This window comes from Manduca sexta, chromosome 16 (genome assembly GCF_014839805.1).
Source record: "Manduca sexta isolate Smith_Timp_Sample1 chromosome 16, JHU_Msex_v1.0, whole genome shotgun sequence".
NCBI classification, from domain to species: Eukaryota; Metazoa; Arthropoda; class Insecta; order Lepidoptera; family Sphingidae; genus Manduca; species Manduca sexta.
In genome coordinates this window covers 9,219,033-9,235,927 of record NC_051130.1, presented here as the reverse complement: position 1 = coordinate 9,235,927, position 16,895 = coordinate 9,219,033, and the positions used below count along the sequence as shown (strand labels likewise).

The following is a 16,895-nucleotide window of genomic DNA, read 5'->3' as shown; positions in this document are numbered from 1 at the left end:
CATTAGACAACACATACAAAACATTTTTATACAAAGCTATTATAAAATATATAACGGCGAATACTTATCTTTTGAAGGTATCTACAGCTTACATAAGAATTTTATAGTTAGTTAGTTAATTTACTAGGTTTTGCCCGCGGCTTGGCTCGCGTAAAGTTTTCCGGGATAAAAGTCTCGCTTTATATTTTCCCGGGATATACAGTAGCCTATAACCTTCCCAGGGTCTTAAATTATCTACATACCAAATTTCACATAAATCCGTTTAGTAGATTTTGAGGAATTCGATAACAAACAGACAGACAAAAAAGGGGAATGTATAGATTATTATGCTGTTAAATAAAGTCGTATCTACCTAATGTAATTACATCTTCTTTGTGCCTCATTTTAATTTTGCATGTAACATGTGACGATATTCCACGTCAATAAGGTCAAAGAATGTTTTACAAATATAGAATGAAAGGGCAACTGCTGACAACCTCAAAGGCTCTGAATAGACGCGGATTTATAAAAAGATTGATTGATTGAGTGTGTAAAATAAGAATGAATCTTATTTTGTGCAAAATGTTGGGAGCGAAGTATAAAAATATCAATTTACAAATTACACCTGTGTTTTTAATAAAATCGCGTTGTTTTTGCGTATATCAAAACTTTTTAATTAAGAATATACCGCCCTTTGAGAATTAAGAGAAAGTTTAAGTTACAAAGGAAATTAAATAAAATCAGTAGATATAATATTAGTTTGTAGGTAAGGACTGTTTGCTGGTTCTTAAAAACAATATTATAATATATAAATATATAGATATTTTTGACTGGGGTAAATTTTTAACTAGATGAAGTACTTAGCTACAGAAATATCTGGTCCGGATTTTACTTCGAAAAGAAATTTGAATTTTCCTAAATGGTTTAACTTTTTTACATATTTTTTAACATATAACCGTGTATTATAATATTATCCCTTATTTAAATGGAAATTTAGCATTCCACAATTATATAAGAACTGTAGGGAAGGCCCCTTGCGAGAATTAATTAAAGGGAAAGCGGTAAACGTCTCTCACATCACGTATACACCAACTGAAAGTTCATTTCACTAGGACCCTTCTAATAAAATTCTGTCAGAATCATCAGCCTCGCCAACGTTTAACTTATTCCTAAACACGCACTTTAAATTAAATAGATGTTGATTTGTATTGGCTGTTTATTTTATGGGTTTTGCGTAATTGTAAAATAATTTATTGATAGTCTATGGTATTATGTGCTTGTCATTGTTCTGAGTGTTAATATAAGTTTTAAATAGATTTACAACTAGAATGTCAGTCGATGTTATGCCTCTTACTTTTATCTAATCTTTATATTGCTAGCAATACGGTAATAATGTGTATTGGTTGCAAAATAAATATAATATAAGAAGTATGGACGCTAAATATATCGCGACCCACCCACGTAGACGATAAAAAAAACCTTTTTTGTGCTCTCTGTTTTATATAAAACTTTGTTTCAAATATTTTATGCTTCTAGGTTTATGTTGTGGATTATCTATGAGTGATTACTGTTAATATTTTTATACGATATATTAAAATTATAATTAAATGCCGTAATAAACTTAAAGAACTTACTAGCTCGTTGGCGTAGGTATATTGGCACGACTACTGTTTCGGATTCGATCCCCAGGTCAATCAAAGTAATATTAGATTTTTCTACTCTAGCTTGTCATTTGTACACGATATAGCGACAGACTCGCCCCCTATCACATCATGGGATGGAATATACATGGCGGGAAATGGATGCATCTGTGTGTCAACTTACCATATTATACACGTTCTCCCAATAATCCAGCGTGATAAGTTGAAACGTGGTGAGCATGGACCACAGAAAGTTGTCGAAGTTGGTGTACCCGTGATTGGGGTTGGGGCCGACGCAAAGGCACGTGAACTGCGGCGGACAGTGTCTCGCTCCCGTGAGATTACCACAGAGTATAGGCACTTCTTCCTCATCTAGCATCCAGTTTGACGAGTCTTTTATCCATCTGGAAGAAATTTTTTTTGTTTATTTTTAACACAATTTCTCGCGAAGGCCTGTTAAAAAAGAAAATAAATAAATAATATATGTACAAATGGCATTATTTACAAGATTTGTCTACATTTTGGAAGTGAGGTTTCGCATACTGTTCTAACTGTTTGTTAAGGGTTTTGTTAAAAAGCAAAATTTTTCAACATAATTTGGCCTGATCGGATCCCCCGTTGATCGCAGACGATAGATCGTACAAACTAAGCCAAGCCCACTCTGTAAGATGTCCCAAAAAGTGTTGCATTAACCCCTCTTACAGTAAAGACAAGGCAAGGTAAAATGGTGCTCACGATTTTTATTTCCATACAAAATACTTACGCCGCCCAAACTTCATCCGTAAAATTTTCCCCTGTCGGTATAACCAGGTTCTTCACACACTTATTCCTCAACTCTCCCATGTAAACTTGCAGCGCAAACAACGCGAACACCATCAGACAGAAGATAGTTAGGGTCATGACCTCAGCCAGCTGCTTGAAGGAATGGAGCAACGCGTTTATAATGGTTTTCAAACCTGGAACAAGAGATTGTATTACTTACATTAAGGCTGATGCAATAACCAAACTCCTTACTGCGCTAAAAAGATGAATTTCATGAAGGTTGAAAGCGCAATAACCAATCTCTTTACTAAAAGAGAGAACTTTAAAATAAAAAAAAAAAAAATTAAAGTTTTTGAATTTCGAAAACAGGCGTTTGATTTTGTTTTTATGAGCAAAGTGAACAAATAAATAATTTCCCTTTAATTCCCGGCAAAAAACGCCAAATGGACTTGAAGTTTGACTTTTCTGATGAAATGATTCGTACATTTTTTGCTTTGATTAACAGTTTGCTTTTCAAACATGATCAATCTTACTGACGGACGACGTTTCAGAATGCAAATATCTTTTGAATGAACATATTTGAATTCTATCGCAAGCTTTCTTCGATTTGAGCTCAAAGGAAATGGGTTCAATGTGTCTGCAAATATTGGAAATTTGCAGATGCAGAGTTCATACTCACTCACCTTTATTATTTACTAGATTTACTCACGGCTTTGCCCGTGTGAACGTAATCGCAGAATGAATATTCGCCGGGAATCGTGCATCTAACTGGGGTAAAATATGGCATCTTTTTCTCCGGCCTATGGACTTTCTTTATGTTAATATCGTACCGCTCCGTTACTTTGTTACGACGCGAATAATAGCGAGACCAACAGACACATTTTCGCGTGGATCAAAGAAGTAAATACTGGGTAACGCTTAACTATGAACAGCAATGAATTATCAAGAACTATACATTTCAGAGTACTGCCTATGCACTATGTTCAGCAGCCTGCAAAATTGGTTCCTAAGTGACACAGTGCCCAGTAATTAAACTGTCTAGGATTCCTTGTGATAATATTATGTGCCTATACAACAGATTTAAAATGACCTACATGAAATCGAGAGGTTTCCATAAAGAAGTTGGCTACGAAATTCTATTATGTAAAATGTCATAGAAATAATTATCTTAATTAATAAAACTTCTAAAATTAATTTGCGTACTTCTGTGTTGAAACATTGATTTAAAGTCTTAGAAGATAATTTCGAAAGCAAATTACGCACATTAAATGCCACAGCATAAAAAGGATTCAGTAATTAACAAGTAAATACCTTTTCATAGAGTGACAAGCTAAAACCGTCCGTAATTTAAACGCAATTAAGGCCACATTACAATGTGGGACCGGTCGTTTGGAAGGGCAGATTGTACTCCGGAATTCTGGGACGCCTTCTGAATTTCGTTTGCGGTTAACGATTTCATCTTGACGTTTTTATGTGACGTAGGTACCCGATTTGACCAAGACGACAGAAAAATATAACTCATGATTATTTATTATTTTCTTACATTCATTATTTCAATTCACAAATTTTGTTTAATATCTTCTTGCCTACTAATGTTTTACAAAGAATTATATCTTTATCTCGAAGTAAATTCAATTTTAAGCCTTGTTTTTCTGAGCAAATGTCATCTGTGTGGCGCTGCGTCTTAACTTTTTAGTTGCTTCGAATTATTGTGAAACATAGTTCTATTTGTACAATTCAGACATTTGAATTTTAAACAACCTTTACTGCTTTACCTGGCTTCAAATTAAATTTATCGAGTACAAATATTATTTTGCCTTAATGGCAATGCATTGTCAGCGTCGTTCGAAGTAAAAAGTAATTCAATGTGAATATACTGCATTTGAAAATGAAATTCCTTCTCTGAGTTCGTCAAATAATAAAATTTCACTTGAAATATTTTTCCGCCAAGATTCTATGTAATAACTCGTTTCAGACAATTCTACGTTGCAAGGAAAAATAACAGAGTAATAGATACATTTGATATTCTCGAAGCAAGATGGCATTGTAAAATGCAAAAATATTTCTGCCCCATTTAAACTGTAGTTTAACTTGACTGAATAAAGTCTGAATTGTAATTTCGTATTTAAAAATATGAAAACGCGTAATAGAAAACGTGGAGCATAGTAAACTGGAATATGTTAAAAATTTACCAGTTTTACGGACTAATGAACCGCCTATCTTGCAACACAGTATCTCCGTAGTAGCGTGTCGTTAAAAAGCTACGGTTGGCAACACTAATGAATGCTTCGTTATATCATGTTGATTATTAGTGTCAAGATATTGCAACACCTTTATTTAACTTGTTTTTGTTCGTGGCTCCGCTCGTATTAAAGAACTTTCAGGAATAAAGGTGATATATTTTTAATCCCTGACGGAAAAATAGGGGTGTCATAAGTTTGAAGTGTATATCTGTGTGTGTGTATGTTGCGAGCTATAATGCCACATACAGTCATACAGATTCAGAAATATTTAGGTACACAGATAGACCGAACCGCGGGTTTTAAAAATACTTCTTTAGCCGTCCACCGAAGCGCCCACGTTTAGGTCAAAATAATACTTATAATATTATACTTAAAGGACAAATAGAAAAAAAAAATACTTTTTAAATGTTTTTTTTTCGAATGCTGCTTTAATTTTATTAATAGGAAGCTACATTACTTCTGAATACTATACGCTACCTTTTTATCTCAAAATAAAAAGGGAGATTTTTATTCTGCGAAAACCTGATCGCGCGGGCGGAGCCGTGAGCAAAAGCTATTACGTGATAATGCTTACTGCTAAATATTATTTTTTATTTACACTTCGTAAACATGGTATTTAGGCGGACTTAATGCCACGAACATTTAATATAATTTAATAACATATCAACTAGGTAAAAATATCAACTCACCAGGCATAATAGAAACAGTTTTCAACGCCCTCAGGACCCTGAATGTTCTCAGGCCGGCGAGATTGCCGACCTCCATGCCGATCGTGGCGTACCCTGACGTGATCACAACGAAGTCAAGCCAGTTCCAAGGGTTCCGCAAGTAGGTGTATTTGTTCAGTATGAAACCCTTAGCTATGCATTTTATTATCATCTCCGCCGTGTAGATCGCGAGAAATATGTACCTGGGAACAAGGAAATAGAAATAAATGTTGATTTTTTATTTGTGATACATTCGCCTTAACAACTTCAAATTTATTTTAGTTTCTTATATATTTTGCTGTTGAAGGGTCTGGATAACATTATATCCTAAAGGAAATACGTATCTAGATCTAACATGTAACAGATTATAATATAATACATTTATTATAACTTTTCTTCAATCAACGTAAATAAAAAAAAATTAAGGCCCAGTTCAGACGACAACCATTGGACGCGCGTTAACCACTACACGTATGTTATGTATACGCGTTAATACACCCCGATCAAAATAAATGTAGTTGTAAACGCGCGTCTAATACGTGTCATCTAAACGGGATCTAACAACCAATAAAAAAATTGTGTTCCAACTGTTGGAGCACAACACTTTTCCAAGCATGTTATGAGTTTTTTTTACAAACGACCTTATGCTTGAAGTCAAACCACCCTTAGGACTCAGTACTTGACAAATCATATTAGCAAACTGATGATTGATTGATGATGATTTTATTCTTTTGGCGCCTATCACATAAAACCCAGCGGAAGATCAGAGCTGGCCCAACTTGGCATAATGCCAAGTTGGGTTCGTTTTTGTGAATTTTTTTTTTGAAAAATTTTTGTTTTTGCAAATTGATATAAGTGTAAAGAAAACACTTATTTATATTATTATTATTTTTTAATCTTGCGTGTTACAAATAAATATTTTCTTTTTTTCTTTCCTAAAAAACTTAATGTTCGATATGAGATTCTTATTCAGTTTCCATTCAATTTAGATTCTAATTTCAACCGCTAGTACAAGAAAGCAAAACCATTATACCGACAATTATAATCAAGTGTGTAAGCATTACTATAACTATAAGGTTTATTAGTAAAACAGCAATATGTTGGGTACGTTGTGGCTGTGAACGTAATAGCTTCATGTACCAATTACGTTCTAATCATGACGTAGCATGTAGCAATCAACACCGGTTAACAGATTTTGTTGTTCCAATAACATAGATTAGAAACATCTGCAGTCACTTGGGTGTACTAATATAATTACTTAGTGATACTAAGTATTAATTACTTAGTATCACTAAGTAATTAATACTTAGAGGAATGTGATTAACAAATATGCTTTATAAATAGATGGATAAACCTAATTCAATTCCAATTATGGGTAATTCGTCCAAACCAAAAAAATATTCAGTATTAACAGCCTACCTACCTCTTTCCCGATATCCCCAATATCCACTACAATTAAAGTCCCAGAATTCGTTGTATGGACTTGCATACCACGACTTGGTTGTATCCATCTTGACAATATTTCACATATGAGAAAATTAGTAGCATTCCAATGAATTCCATCAATGAATATTATGTATTATAACATCTATACCTATCTTGGTTCACTGAAAAAAAATTGAATGCTGGTGGTAGGATACATTTTATATTCGCTCGGATAGCGACCACCGTACACAAGATGTTAAAACCCGCCATAGTTGCCCACGTAAGTGTTCGTTCCGGGATTAGACTGTGTATATCCGATTCCAACAGGCCGGCATAATTGTGTCGAGTGCCGAGGGGTAATCATCTCTCGTCAGTCGACATTTTATTGGACCCCACTCCACTTACCATCAGGTGCAGGTAATTTTGCCGTGCACATATGAAAAATAATTAAAATGTCCATTATTTCTCCGATTTCGAATCAAAACTTTACTAACCTCTAATTAAATACCTATGTAGGAAATCAATTCACCACTGTGGGTCGAAACAGTAGTTTAATGATTACATTGCATGACTATTTGCTTAACATTCAAACATCTGACGTATTTATAGAGAGAACACTAGCGAACTTTGATGTTTGTCTAGGATTGTTGTTACACGCATGTAAGAACATTGTGAGGAAGATAGAAGCTACATTCTATAGAAAGATAGCTAGATCACTCAGTAAGTCATCACAATTACGGGCATGGACAGTCACAAAGCAAATGTGAGTGCACTGCACACTTTAAGAGAATGAACATGTATTGTGAAAAGGACTTTCTTTTTAAAACCTTACTTAATACTCACTGAACATGTTATGCTGCTTCGGTGGCGGTGGCGTAGTTATATTACAAGCGCAGTACGACCACTGCTCTGAAAGCCCGGGTTCGAATCCCGGGTTGGGTACTGATATTTGGGGTTTTTACTCTCTGCCGAAGACTGGTATTTGTGCCTGATATAGCGATAGGCTCGCCCACTATTACATCATGAGACGGAACACACTTAGCGAAAATTCTGCTTTCGTTCCATTTCTGCTTACCCCTTCGTGGACAAAACGTGGTGTATGTGAACATGTTATACAAACTCATTGATTTCGAAACGCAATAACAAACGATACCGCTCTCAGATTTTATGCTGGTTTTTCATGATCTAACGGTGTTTCCTTAGTACAGGTACACGTTGACTACCAAATGAGAAAGACAGACATGCACAAAACAATACTTTCTCAAAGCGCAAGAAATTATAGCACGAACATAATAAAAATAGACTTAATTACCACAGCAAAGAGCGAATAATACCAGAGCGATATAAAAGCCTCTATTTGATATTTCAGTCTACCGGCAGGAGCGACATAATTGAATTAGTTATACTAGTGGTTGGGGTATAGTGGACTCGTGATTGAATTAGACGACACTGGATACCGCTCTCGAAGCGCTCAGATTGCCTAAATGCACGGCCGATGTTTAAAGTTATGCAAGAAATAAAGTTCCATATTTGAATATATTTAAAATATACGTTCTCCATTTCCGGTTCTGAGTTTGAAGCTACGTTCACCAACCAAAAATAATGCTGTATTTTTTTATTATTTTATCTGAATTGTATCTTCTTTTCTTTAGGTCTCTTAATATTGGCTGGATCATCTGCTTCTTTACCAGCATTTGTAATTTAGGTAGATTAATAATTATAATAATTAATACATTTTCGCATCTTCTTCGTCTAAGTGAATTAATACTAAAGTTACAGCTTCCTCGTGTAACGTTGTAAAAGCTAAGTTGAATCTAAATTAACTGAGATTAAGTTAGAATCAAACAAGATTAGTTGGGTAAGTTGGGTTTGGCTAGACGTTCGCTAATAAATTTCATTACAATTAGACCACTATATCATCTGTCCCCGTCTTACTGTAACAATATTAGCGTATGAACGATTAATTATGATGCAAGCTAAAGAATACTATTATAAATACGAAGCATTTATATCACCAAAACTACTAATCAGAATAAAAAAAAAAATCAGTAAAGCGCCGCGAAGACGCTAGACCGAGAAAAACCATACTGGTATAACAGTAGTAAAGGGTCCATATAACTCGATTCCTGCCGGCTTCCTTTTATGTAGAATTTATTTAGAATTAATTATCATTATAACGATTTACAGACCGCATTCAAGAATATCAGTACTCAACAATACAGCAATACATAAATTCTCAGCAACACAGGCTCTGTGCGATGATTAAAAAAATATTCCGTTTCCGATTTTCGATTCCAGTCCATTCCAGTTTCCGACTTTAATTTTGCTTACTTGTTTTCCAGAAATACTTACACGAGAGTAAAACAGCTTTCAAAAGCTAGTAAATAATAAACACCCACCAATCACGCTTAGGGGTCGTGACTTCATACTGAGATTATGTTGAATGATAGGTTATAAGTGCCAGGAGTACTGTGAAATTTTTGAGTGGTGGGTTGTAAGTATCAAGAATACGGGAAACAGGTCCTATGGGGTTCAAATACCAAGAATGCTAATTAATTACAATTCTAAGGCGGTTAGACTTGTAACAAATATGTGTGGATCCTTATATCAGAGTTGGCTCAACGCCCGCAGCGTGGAGGCTGTCCCAATGGCTATTATATTAAAAGTAATTAGAACACTATCGCTAATGACAAATGTGATTTTCAATGGAATTCAAAGGTATTAGCTGTAATTTATTATACGACCGATATCCATTTTTTTATTTCAATCAAGATGCAGTAAGCTGAGCTTCATCTTGACAATACGCAGCGTTTTTTTCCCTGCTTAATATGATGACATGATAATAGTGAGGTCATCACTAGGTCACCTGCCCTAGAAATAAATTTAGAACTTCTTTGTCAACAAACCACATCATCAAAAGACCAAGGCAAAATAGATCCAAATATTATAATACTTATTTGAACACAATATGAATGGTTATATCTTCTAGTACCTACACACACTGACGCCTTCAATCCCCGAAGGTGTAGGAACCTACTTCCCGCCATACATATTTCGTCCCATAATGTGATAGGGGGCGAACCTCGCCATATTAGGCATAAATTCCGGACTCCTGGCTGACACTGAGTAGAAAATCCCAGTATCACTTTGCCGGACCTGAAACCTCAGCACTGCAGTCGTTCCGTAATACAACTGCGCCACTAAGGCAGTCCGTCCAGAACGTAGTTCGAAATTATTTATTCCGCCTTTAATACAGCAACAAGAACAACATTAGGGTAGTCCAAAAATTCACTCATCTTGGTATGAATATCTTACTAAGGATATTTTGAAGTTACATTAAGAGCTAGCTTTACTTTACTATCCACTTAAAACTTAGCACATTTCCACAGAACCATTATGAGGCATCAGACGTTTTCACAAAATACATTTTTGATGAGACCCCGCGCCTGACTTCATTATAATCGGATAGGATACAATCAAAATTCAGAAGACGTGCGATATAGCCATTTTTTGTGTTTTATTTATTTATTTTAATGATGTTTTAATCGTGAATGGTATTTTTTATTTAATCAGCGCTGTTTTATTGACCTCTTATGGTAATTAATTACTATAAGTAATTAAAATATTGTGTGGCGGTGACTATACTATTTACTAGCTTTTGCTCGCAGCTCCCCCCGCGTGGAAAAGTTTTTCCGGGATAAAACTCCCGCTTTTTGTTTTATCGGGATAAAAAGTAGCACGCAGGAGTAATGTAGGTTCCCATTAGTGAAAAATTGATTTGGTAGTTCCTAAGAGTAGCGCTTTCAAATAAACTCTTTAGCCTTTTATGTTAGTGTAGATTTCAACTCCATGATTGAGTATATCTAATTGCTATTTATTAACGGCATGAAATAATTGCAAAAATATTTTCCCTATAATATTTTTTGCCATTATCCCACGTACATAATTCGAAAATATAAGAATATCATATAAATTTCTATACTTCATACAAATTTTTCTTTATATTTTTATCTCTACTTTTAAAAATAAAGTCTACGGATATCAGCAAAATATAAATCAAAAAGCATTACACACAGTAAATTGTTTGCTATCACTATTTGCTAATTGCTATTAGATTATTCATCTATAGCCTAATCGTGGATTCTTATTCATTACTCTGACCATATACTTACTTGAATGAAACCAGAAACTTTTGACAATTGAGACAAACAAAATAACCGTTTGAAAATAATAAAACAACGTCAACAGCTTATAAAGCGAACAGTTTGCCCAATTTAATGCTCCGAAGGCTCGTTACACGGTCCTCCAACAGACTTTTGGACTTATAAACAAATATCTGACAATCTATAAAGTTTGTCAACTTCATCATCGCTTATCCAGAATCACACTTTACTGCTTTATCTTAAAGCTCAATTTTGATTGATATTTTATTAATGTTACACGCTCGGATCCAAAGCGTCAAAATTACGAAGATCCATGAGTGTAACAGCTGGCGATATCGCAGATGGCTCATGATAAATTTGTCATAGTATAAGCCCAGCCAATCCGTCACAACCAAGGGACTAAATCCCGCTTGACAGAGCATTTTGTGCCACTCAACTTTGCCAAGTCACTTTATTAATGTTACGATACGTAAATATAAACCTCGGCGATTAATGCTTTATGATTCTGCTGAAACAGTAATTAGCGAGTTAATTCTTGAAGCGAACAATTTGTAAATAATAAAAGCGTATCCAAAACGTTGTGGTAATGGATTTAGCCGGAGATTACGAACTTTAAACTCTTAAGTAACGTTTACATGTGAAGAAAATTCTGTTTCTTGACGACTTTTGATTTCCATCTTCTCCGTTCGAGGCTATCTATCGGTAGACTGTTAAAGAACAGTTCTTTTCACACATCATTCGCCAAGAAATCAAATTTATTTTATTTTCCAAAAGTACAATTTTCCTTATGAAATAAAACTACTTCTAAGATATTAATAAAATTTAATTGAGATTATAGGACAAGACCTTAATCTCTACATTAGCCTTTGGACCGTATCGTAGGCGACCAATTTACAATCTAAATCACCTAGAATATAATGACAAAGAATGTTCATTTAACGTCATTAATAAGGTCTTTGATTTCTCCTAAAATAATTCAACTAAAACCTTCAAATACTTTTCATAAATCCATAAACTTCTAAAACACTTAGCTATTTCAACACTTACAGATGACTATCCATTTCCAGTTTATTTCAAATATTATCATGATAAAATGCAAGACGCTAGTGGATAATAAAGTTAAAATATGAGTTAGTGAGCGCACTCACTGGTTGCCGTCGAGGTGCAGCGGTAATTACTTTGGGAGAATTTGATAAATTGACTTGTATGGAACAAGGCGTGTTTGAACGAAAATAATTGCTTTCCGTTCTATTGGATGTCACGGGATGTTTATACTTATAGTGTGACGTTTTGTTCGTAATAAAAACTTTACAATGTATATTTAGCGTCATAGTACGAGATCCCACTGCACAATTAGTGCACTCATCGAGTACATGTTAAAAACTACATTCTTACACATATTTATGCTTAGAAGAATATACCTAGTCTTGCCATAAATATTGTAATAAAGAAAAAAGAAAATTGTTAACTGCAAATAACATTTATTACTTTTACAGTGTGTCAGTTTAATACATAAATATAAAACAATTAAAAATATAAAAAGCTTATTCGAAGTGGTCTCCATTGGCTGCAATACAGTCCTTTAAACGATGAGGCCAGTTATCAATAGAAGCACGCACTCTTTCCATGGGAAAATTCTTCACTGCCAATCGTATAGATTGTTTTAGGGACTCAAATTATCATGGCGTTTAGAGCAAGCTGTACTCTCTAAAACTGACCACAAATCATAATCCAGCGGATTAAGATCGGGACTAGACGACGGCCAGTCTTCAGCTCTGATGAAGTCCGAAACGTTCGATTCCAACCAAGACTGCGTGGACCGAGCTTTATGACCCGGCGCCGAGTCTTGCTGGAAGGACCATACTTGGTTATTGAACATGGTGATGTTAAGGGGCTTAACTACCTTCTCAAGAATGGTATCTTGATACACTTGTGCCGATGTTTTGATACCTTTTTCACAAAAAATATGGCTCAGTCACTCCTTCATAGCTAACACCCCACCAAACCATCACTGAAGTCGGATAATGTCCACGTTGCACTCTGTCGACTAATTGGGAAGCTTCCTTAGAGCTTTGAGCATAAATACGGTCATTTTGTTTGTTAAAATGTTGCTCAATTGTAAAAATTTTCTCATCCGTAAACAAAATTTTTCTGTAACCTCCCTTTGCGTACCGCTTCAGTAGTTGTTTCGATTTTACCACCCTATTCTTCTTTAAATTATCAGTTAAGAAATGGCCAGTGCGTCTCTTATAGGCTGCAAGTCCTAAGTCATCTTTTAAAATACGCGACATGGTTCTAGGTGCTATCTTCATTTCCCGAGATAAAATCTTTTGCTTTCGGACAGGATTTCTTCGAATTCTTTCCCTTACTGCTTTGACCACCTTTTTCGTACGAACACTACGTGGACGGCCAGATCTTTTTCTGTCACAAACAGAGGAGGTCTCATTGTACCTATTAATAGCCCGGTACACAAACATTTTACTAATACCAAGTGTATGGAGAGTTTTAAAAATTGCATTTGGCTCCATACCTACTTTGTGTAATGCTATCACAGCGATTCGGTTCTCTTTATCACCCCACACCATTTTAATATCGCAAAATATTTTACAATGTATTGGCGCCAAAATGAGAAAACACAATGAACAATCGTATAAAAATGACAGATTCGAAATTCAAATGTAATATTTTTTTATAATTAAGTGTAACAGTATTTATGGCCAGACTAAGTATATCTACTAGGTTGCCTATTAAAACTTGGCCGCAAATATTTTTAATTAAATTATTGTTAATTGATTTTTCGGAAAACATTTCATTCATTTGTTTTTCAAATAAAATAGCGTCCACTTCATGACAATACACATAAAGACTCTGAAAAACCACGGTTGCCGTTGCGCACTTGGCCGCACCTCTTCGCAGCCAGGTGTAAGCAGGTATGACTATGATACATTTACTCGTTCATAATGTATATTTATTAGCTATACATCAAATTAAAGCTGAATTTTTTCTGTTGATCATGATACACGGTTGCCTAATTAAATCTAGCCGCAAATAAGGGTTGCCGACTCTTAAAAATGATAAATATTGAAGGTAGAGTGGAAGAGAGCTAGCGCGTAATATTACCAGTCAGAAAAGGATAGCGGGTACTAGCTGTACGACACTTTTGAGCCATTGCGCATACGCCTGATAATCGTGTTCTCAACCACCAGTTAAAACAATAGTAGATACAACTTAATAAATACTCCAAAAAAAAGTCTTCTCAAAATGATAAATGTAAAGATTACCACATTAAATTACTATCCATTAAAAATAAAATTAGGGTTACTCACGTAAAATAAAATTTTATTGTGCAAGTACTGTTTGAGTAAATATTATATTTTATTCAAGTATTCAATAACTTATTACATATAAATGAAGCATTTAAGTAACTCAAAAATTAAACAAACGTATCTTATCTATCCGTAAATTTTATTTAAAAATCTGAACCATCAGAGCTTTCATTTTCACTATCATAGAAGCTATCACTTTCATAACTTTCATCGCTAGAAATATCATAATCATCGTCATTATCGGAAGATTTGTTCGTGGAATCACAGAGAACATTTTCAACTTGCATTGGAGCTGAATCTCCCAGAAACCATGTTGGTTTTAGACAACCATCTAATAGTTGCCAGCCATTATTTTCCGCGCTGTAGGTACATGATACAATTCGGCTCAGTAGCATTTAACCACATTGAATTAATAAAGATCGTCCGCAACAACTTTTGTTTCAAAGATTTCCAACACGGTGGAATGTGCATTGAGTCGAAACCTTTAATTTTTTTCATAAATTTTTCATTATTTTGTTTTGAAGCGTTTAATGTTTTTAACTACATGCTATGTATGTTATTCTTTTCTGACTGGTAATATAACGCGCTAGCTCTCTTTCACTCTACCTTCAATATTTATCATTTTTAAGAGTCGGCAACCCTTATTTGCGGCCAGATTTAATTAGGCAACCGTGTATCATGATCAACAGAAAAAATTCAGCTTTAATTTGATGTATAGCTAATAAATATACATTATGAACGAGTAAATGTATCATAGTCATACCTGCTTACACCTGGCTGCGAAGAGGTGCGGCCAAGTGCGCAACGGCAACCGTGGTTTTTCAGAGTCTTTATGTGTATTGTCATGAAGTGGACGATATTTTATTTGAAAAACAAATGAATGAAATGTTTTCCGAAAAATCAATTAACAATCATTTAATTAAAAATATTTGCGGCCAAGTTTTAATAGGCAAACTAGTAGATATATATTCTTCTAAGCATAAATATGTGTAAGAATGTAGTTTTTAACATATACTCGATGGGCGCACTAATTCTGCAGCGGGATCTTAGACTATCATTTTTACATTGCGTTTACAAATTAAACCAAATACTCGCTATTACCTCTTACATTGTGCGAAAAATCATCCATTAATAACAAATATTTTCACGAAAACATGCAGGTTTTATACCTGAATTCAAATTCATATTTCTTTAATTATAAACATGAGTATAAATTAGTACGATTAGACTATAAATTGGTTGTTCAATGTAAATATCGAGTGTCCAATCAAGTTTGGCCTATGCGGCGTGCAAATTATAACTAGTAAATAGTACAATTTATTTATGTTGACTTACATTTAAAAAAAAACTTAGAATTATTAACTAATCACTGTAGGTCTACATTAATAAAAAAAAACTCGAGAATATCTTATTAATAAATATCTAATAAAATATTAGGTTATAACTTGTTATATTATTATGAATTGAGTAGTATTATTGATATTTTCATGATATTTATATATTCAATTAAATAACAAGAAATAGGAGCGTAAGATTTCAATAATTTATAAAGTAAGTCAATTGACTGTTTTAATAATTTTAAGAAAGTCAATTGACTAGGTCGACTAAATTTATTTTTTAAAAAAAGGAAGTGTTTTGACTCGATTTTACTTTATATAGTTAGCAAACGGTTGAGGCGGAGAGCATTCTGAGCACTTTGATTCTGAGTTCGAGACTCGTAAAGAGCAGTCGACTTGAATAATAAGTTGTTTCAAGACATTACTTGTTTTAATTTTGAATCCCTAGCTTCTGAATTTTTTTATAAACTAAAAAATAAATATAATCCAACAAAAATAACACTTAATTGTAACACTATTCAGTACATTATCCTCTATAAATATTACAGACGACGAACGCCGTGATTCTAGTAACGCATTGGCTACCTTTCGTTCACGTTGGAGTTTTATGATCATAAATTCCAGGATCCTTATTTATGTACTTTCACGAACAAATCTAATAAAGGAAAGGAACTAGCTGGAAGGTAAGAGGTTTGTCTGATTTAAATCTTGTAAGCGTATAAAGAAATGAGTTACGACTTGACACGGCGTGGATAATATATTTTTCAGCAAGATTCGAGGCGTTGTTTAATGTCACGGTTGGACGTGTAGACTCAACCTGGCGGTGTGCGGGTTCGGAGTTTTTAGGAGCCTGATGTAAAAAGAATAGTTCGATATTTTTAATGCTTCCATGTTTAACAAATACAGATTATTTGTACCTACCTATTGTTCTATTGTTTTAATGATTTTGGTCACATTCTTTATCTTTCGAGGATAGAATTTTAAATCTATACTTATTGATTTAACATTTTATCCTCCAAAGACCATACTTAATAACCTTTCAACTCTTCACTTCCTCTATTTGTCTAAATTGTCCAATTGCTCATAGCTATAAGAAACATAACCTCAAAATTGAACCCTAGATAAAATAACGAATTCTCATTTTAGCAACATGAATAACCAAGGGTATCATTCCTAACACATGCTGACACTATCTCACCGGGCACGTGCGCAATAACTTAGTTAGTAATTGCGCAGAAGAAATAAGAACGTCTTTTTATTCCGGCTTTTTGCCAACTTGAACAACTGTAGCTCGAGACCTGCAAGAATAAATC

General features: G+C 34.3%; 1 protein-coding gene across 4 annotated transcripts in view; it reads right to left on the bottom strand.

The window, feature by feature from the left end:
- Positions 1-16,895, bottom strand: part of LOC115448874 (sodium channel protein 60E) — a 134,669-nt gene that overhangs the window by 39,787 nt on the left and 77,987 nt on the right. For all 4 annotated transcript variants that reach the window (XM_037439050.1, XM_037439049.1, XM_037439051.1 and 1 more), the window contains exons 3-5: positions 5,314-5,534; positions 2,383-2,575; positions 1,804-2,023 (exon numbers count right to left, since the gene is read on the bottom strand). In XM_037439050.1, coding sequence (XP_037294947.1) covers positions 1,804-2,023; positions 2,383-2,575; positions 5,314-5,534 — 634 coding nt within the window. The remainder of the gene's footprint in view (positions 1-1,803; positions 2,024-2,382; positions 2,576-5,313; positions 5,535-16,895) is intronic.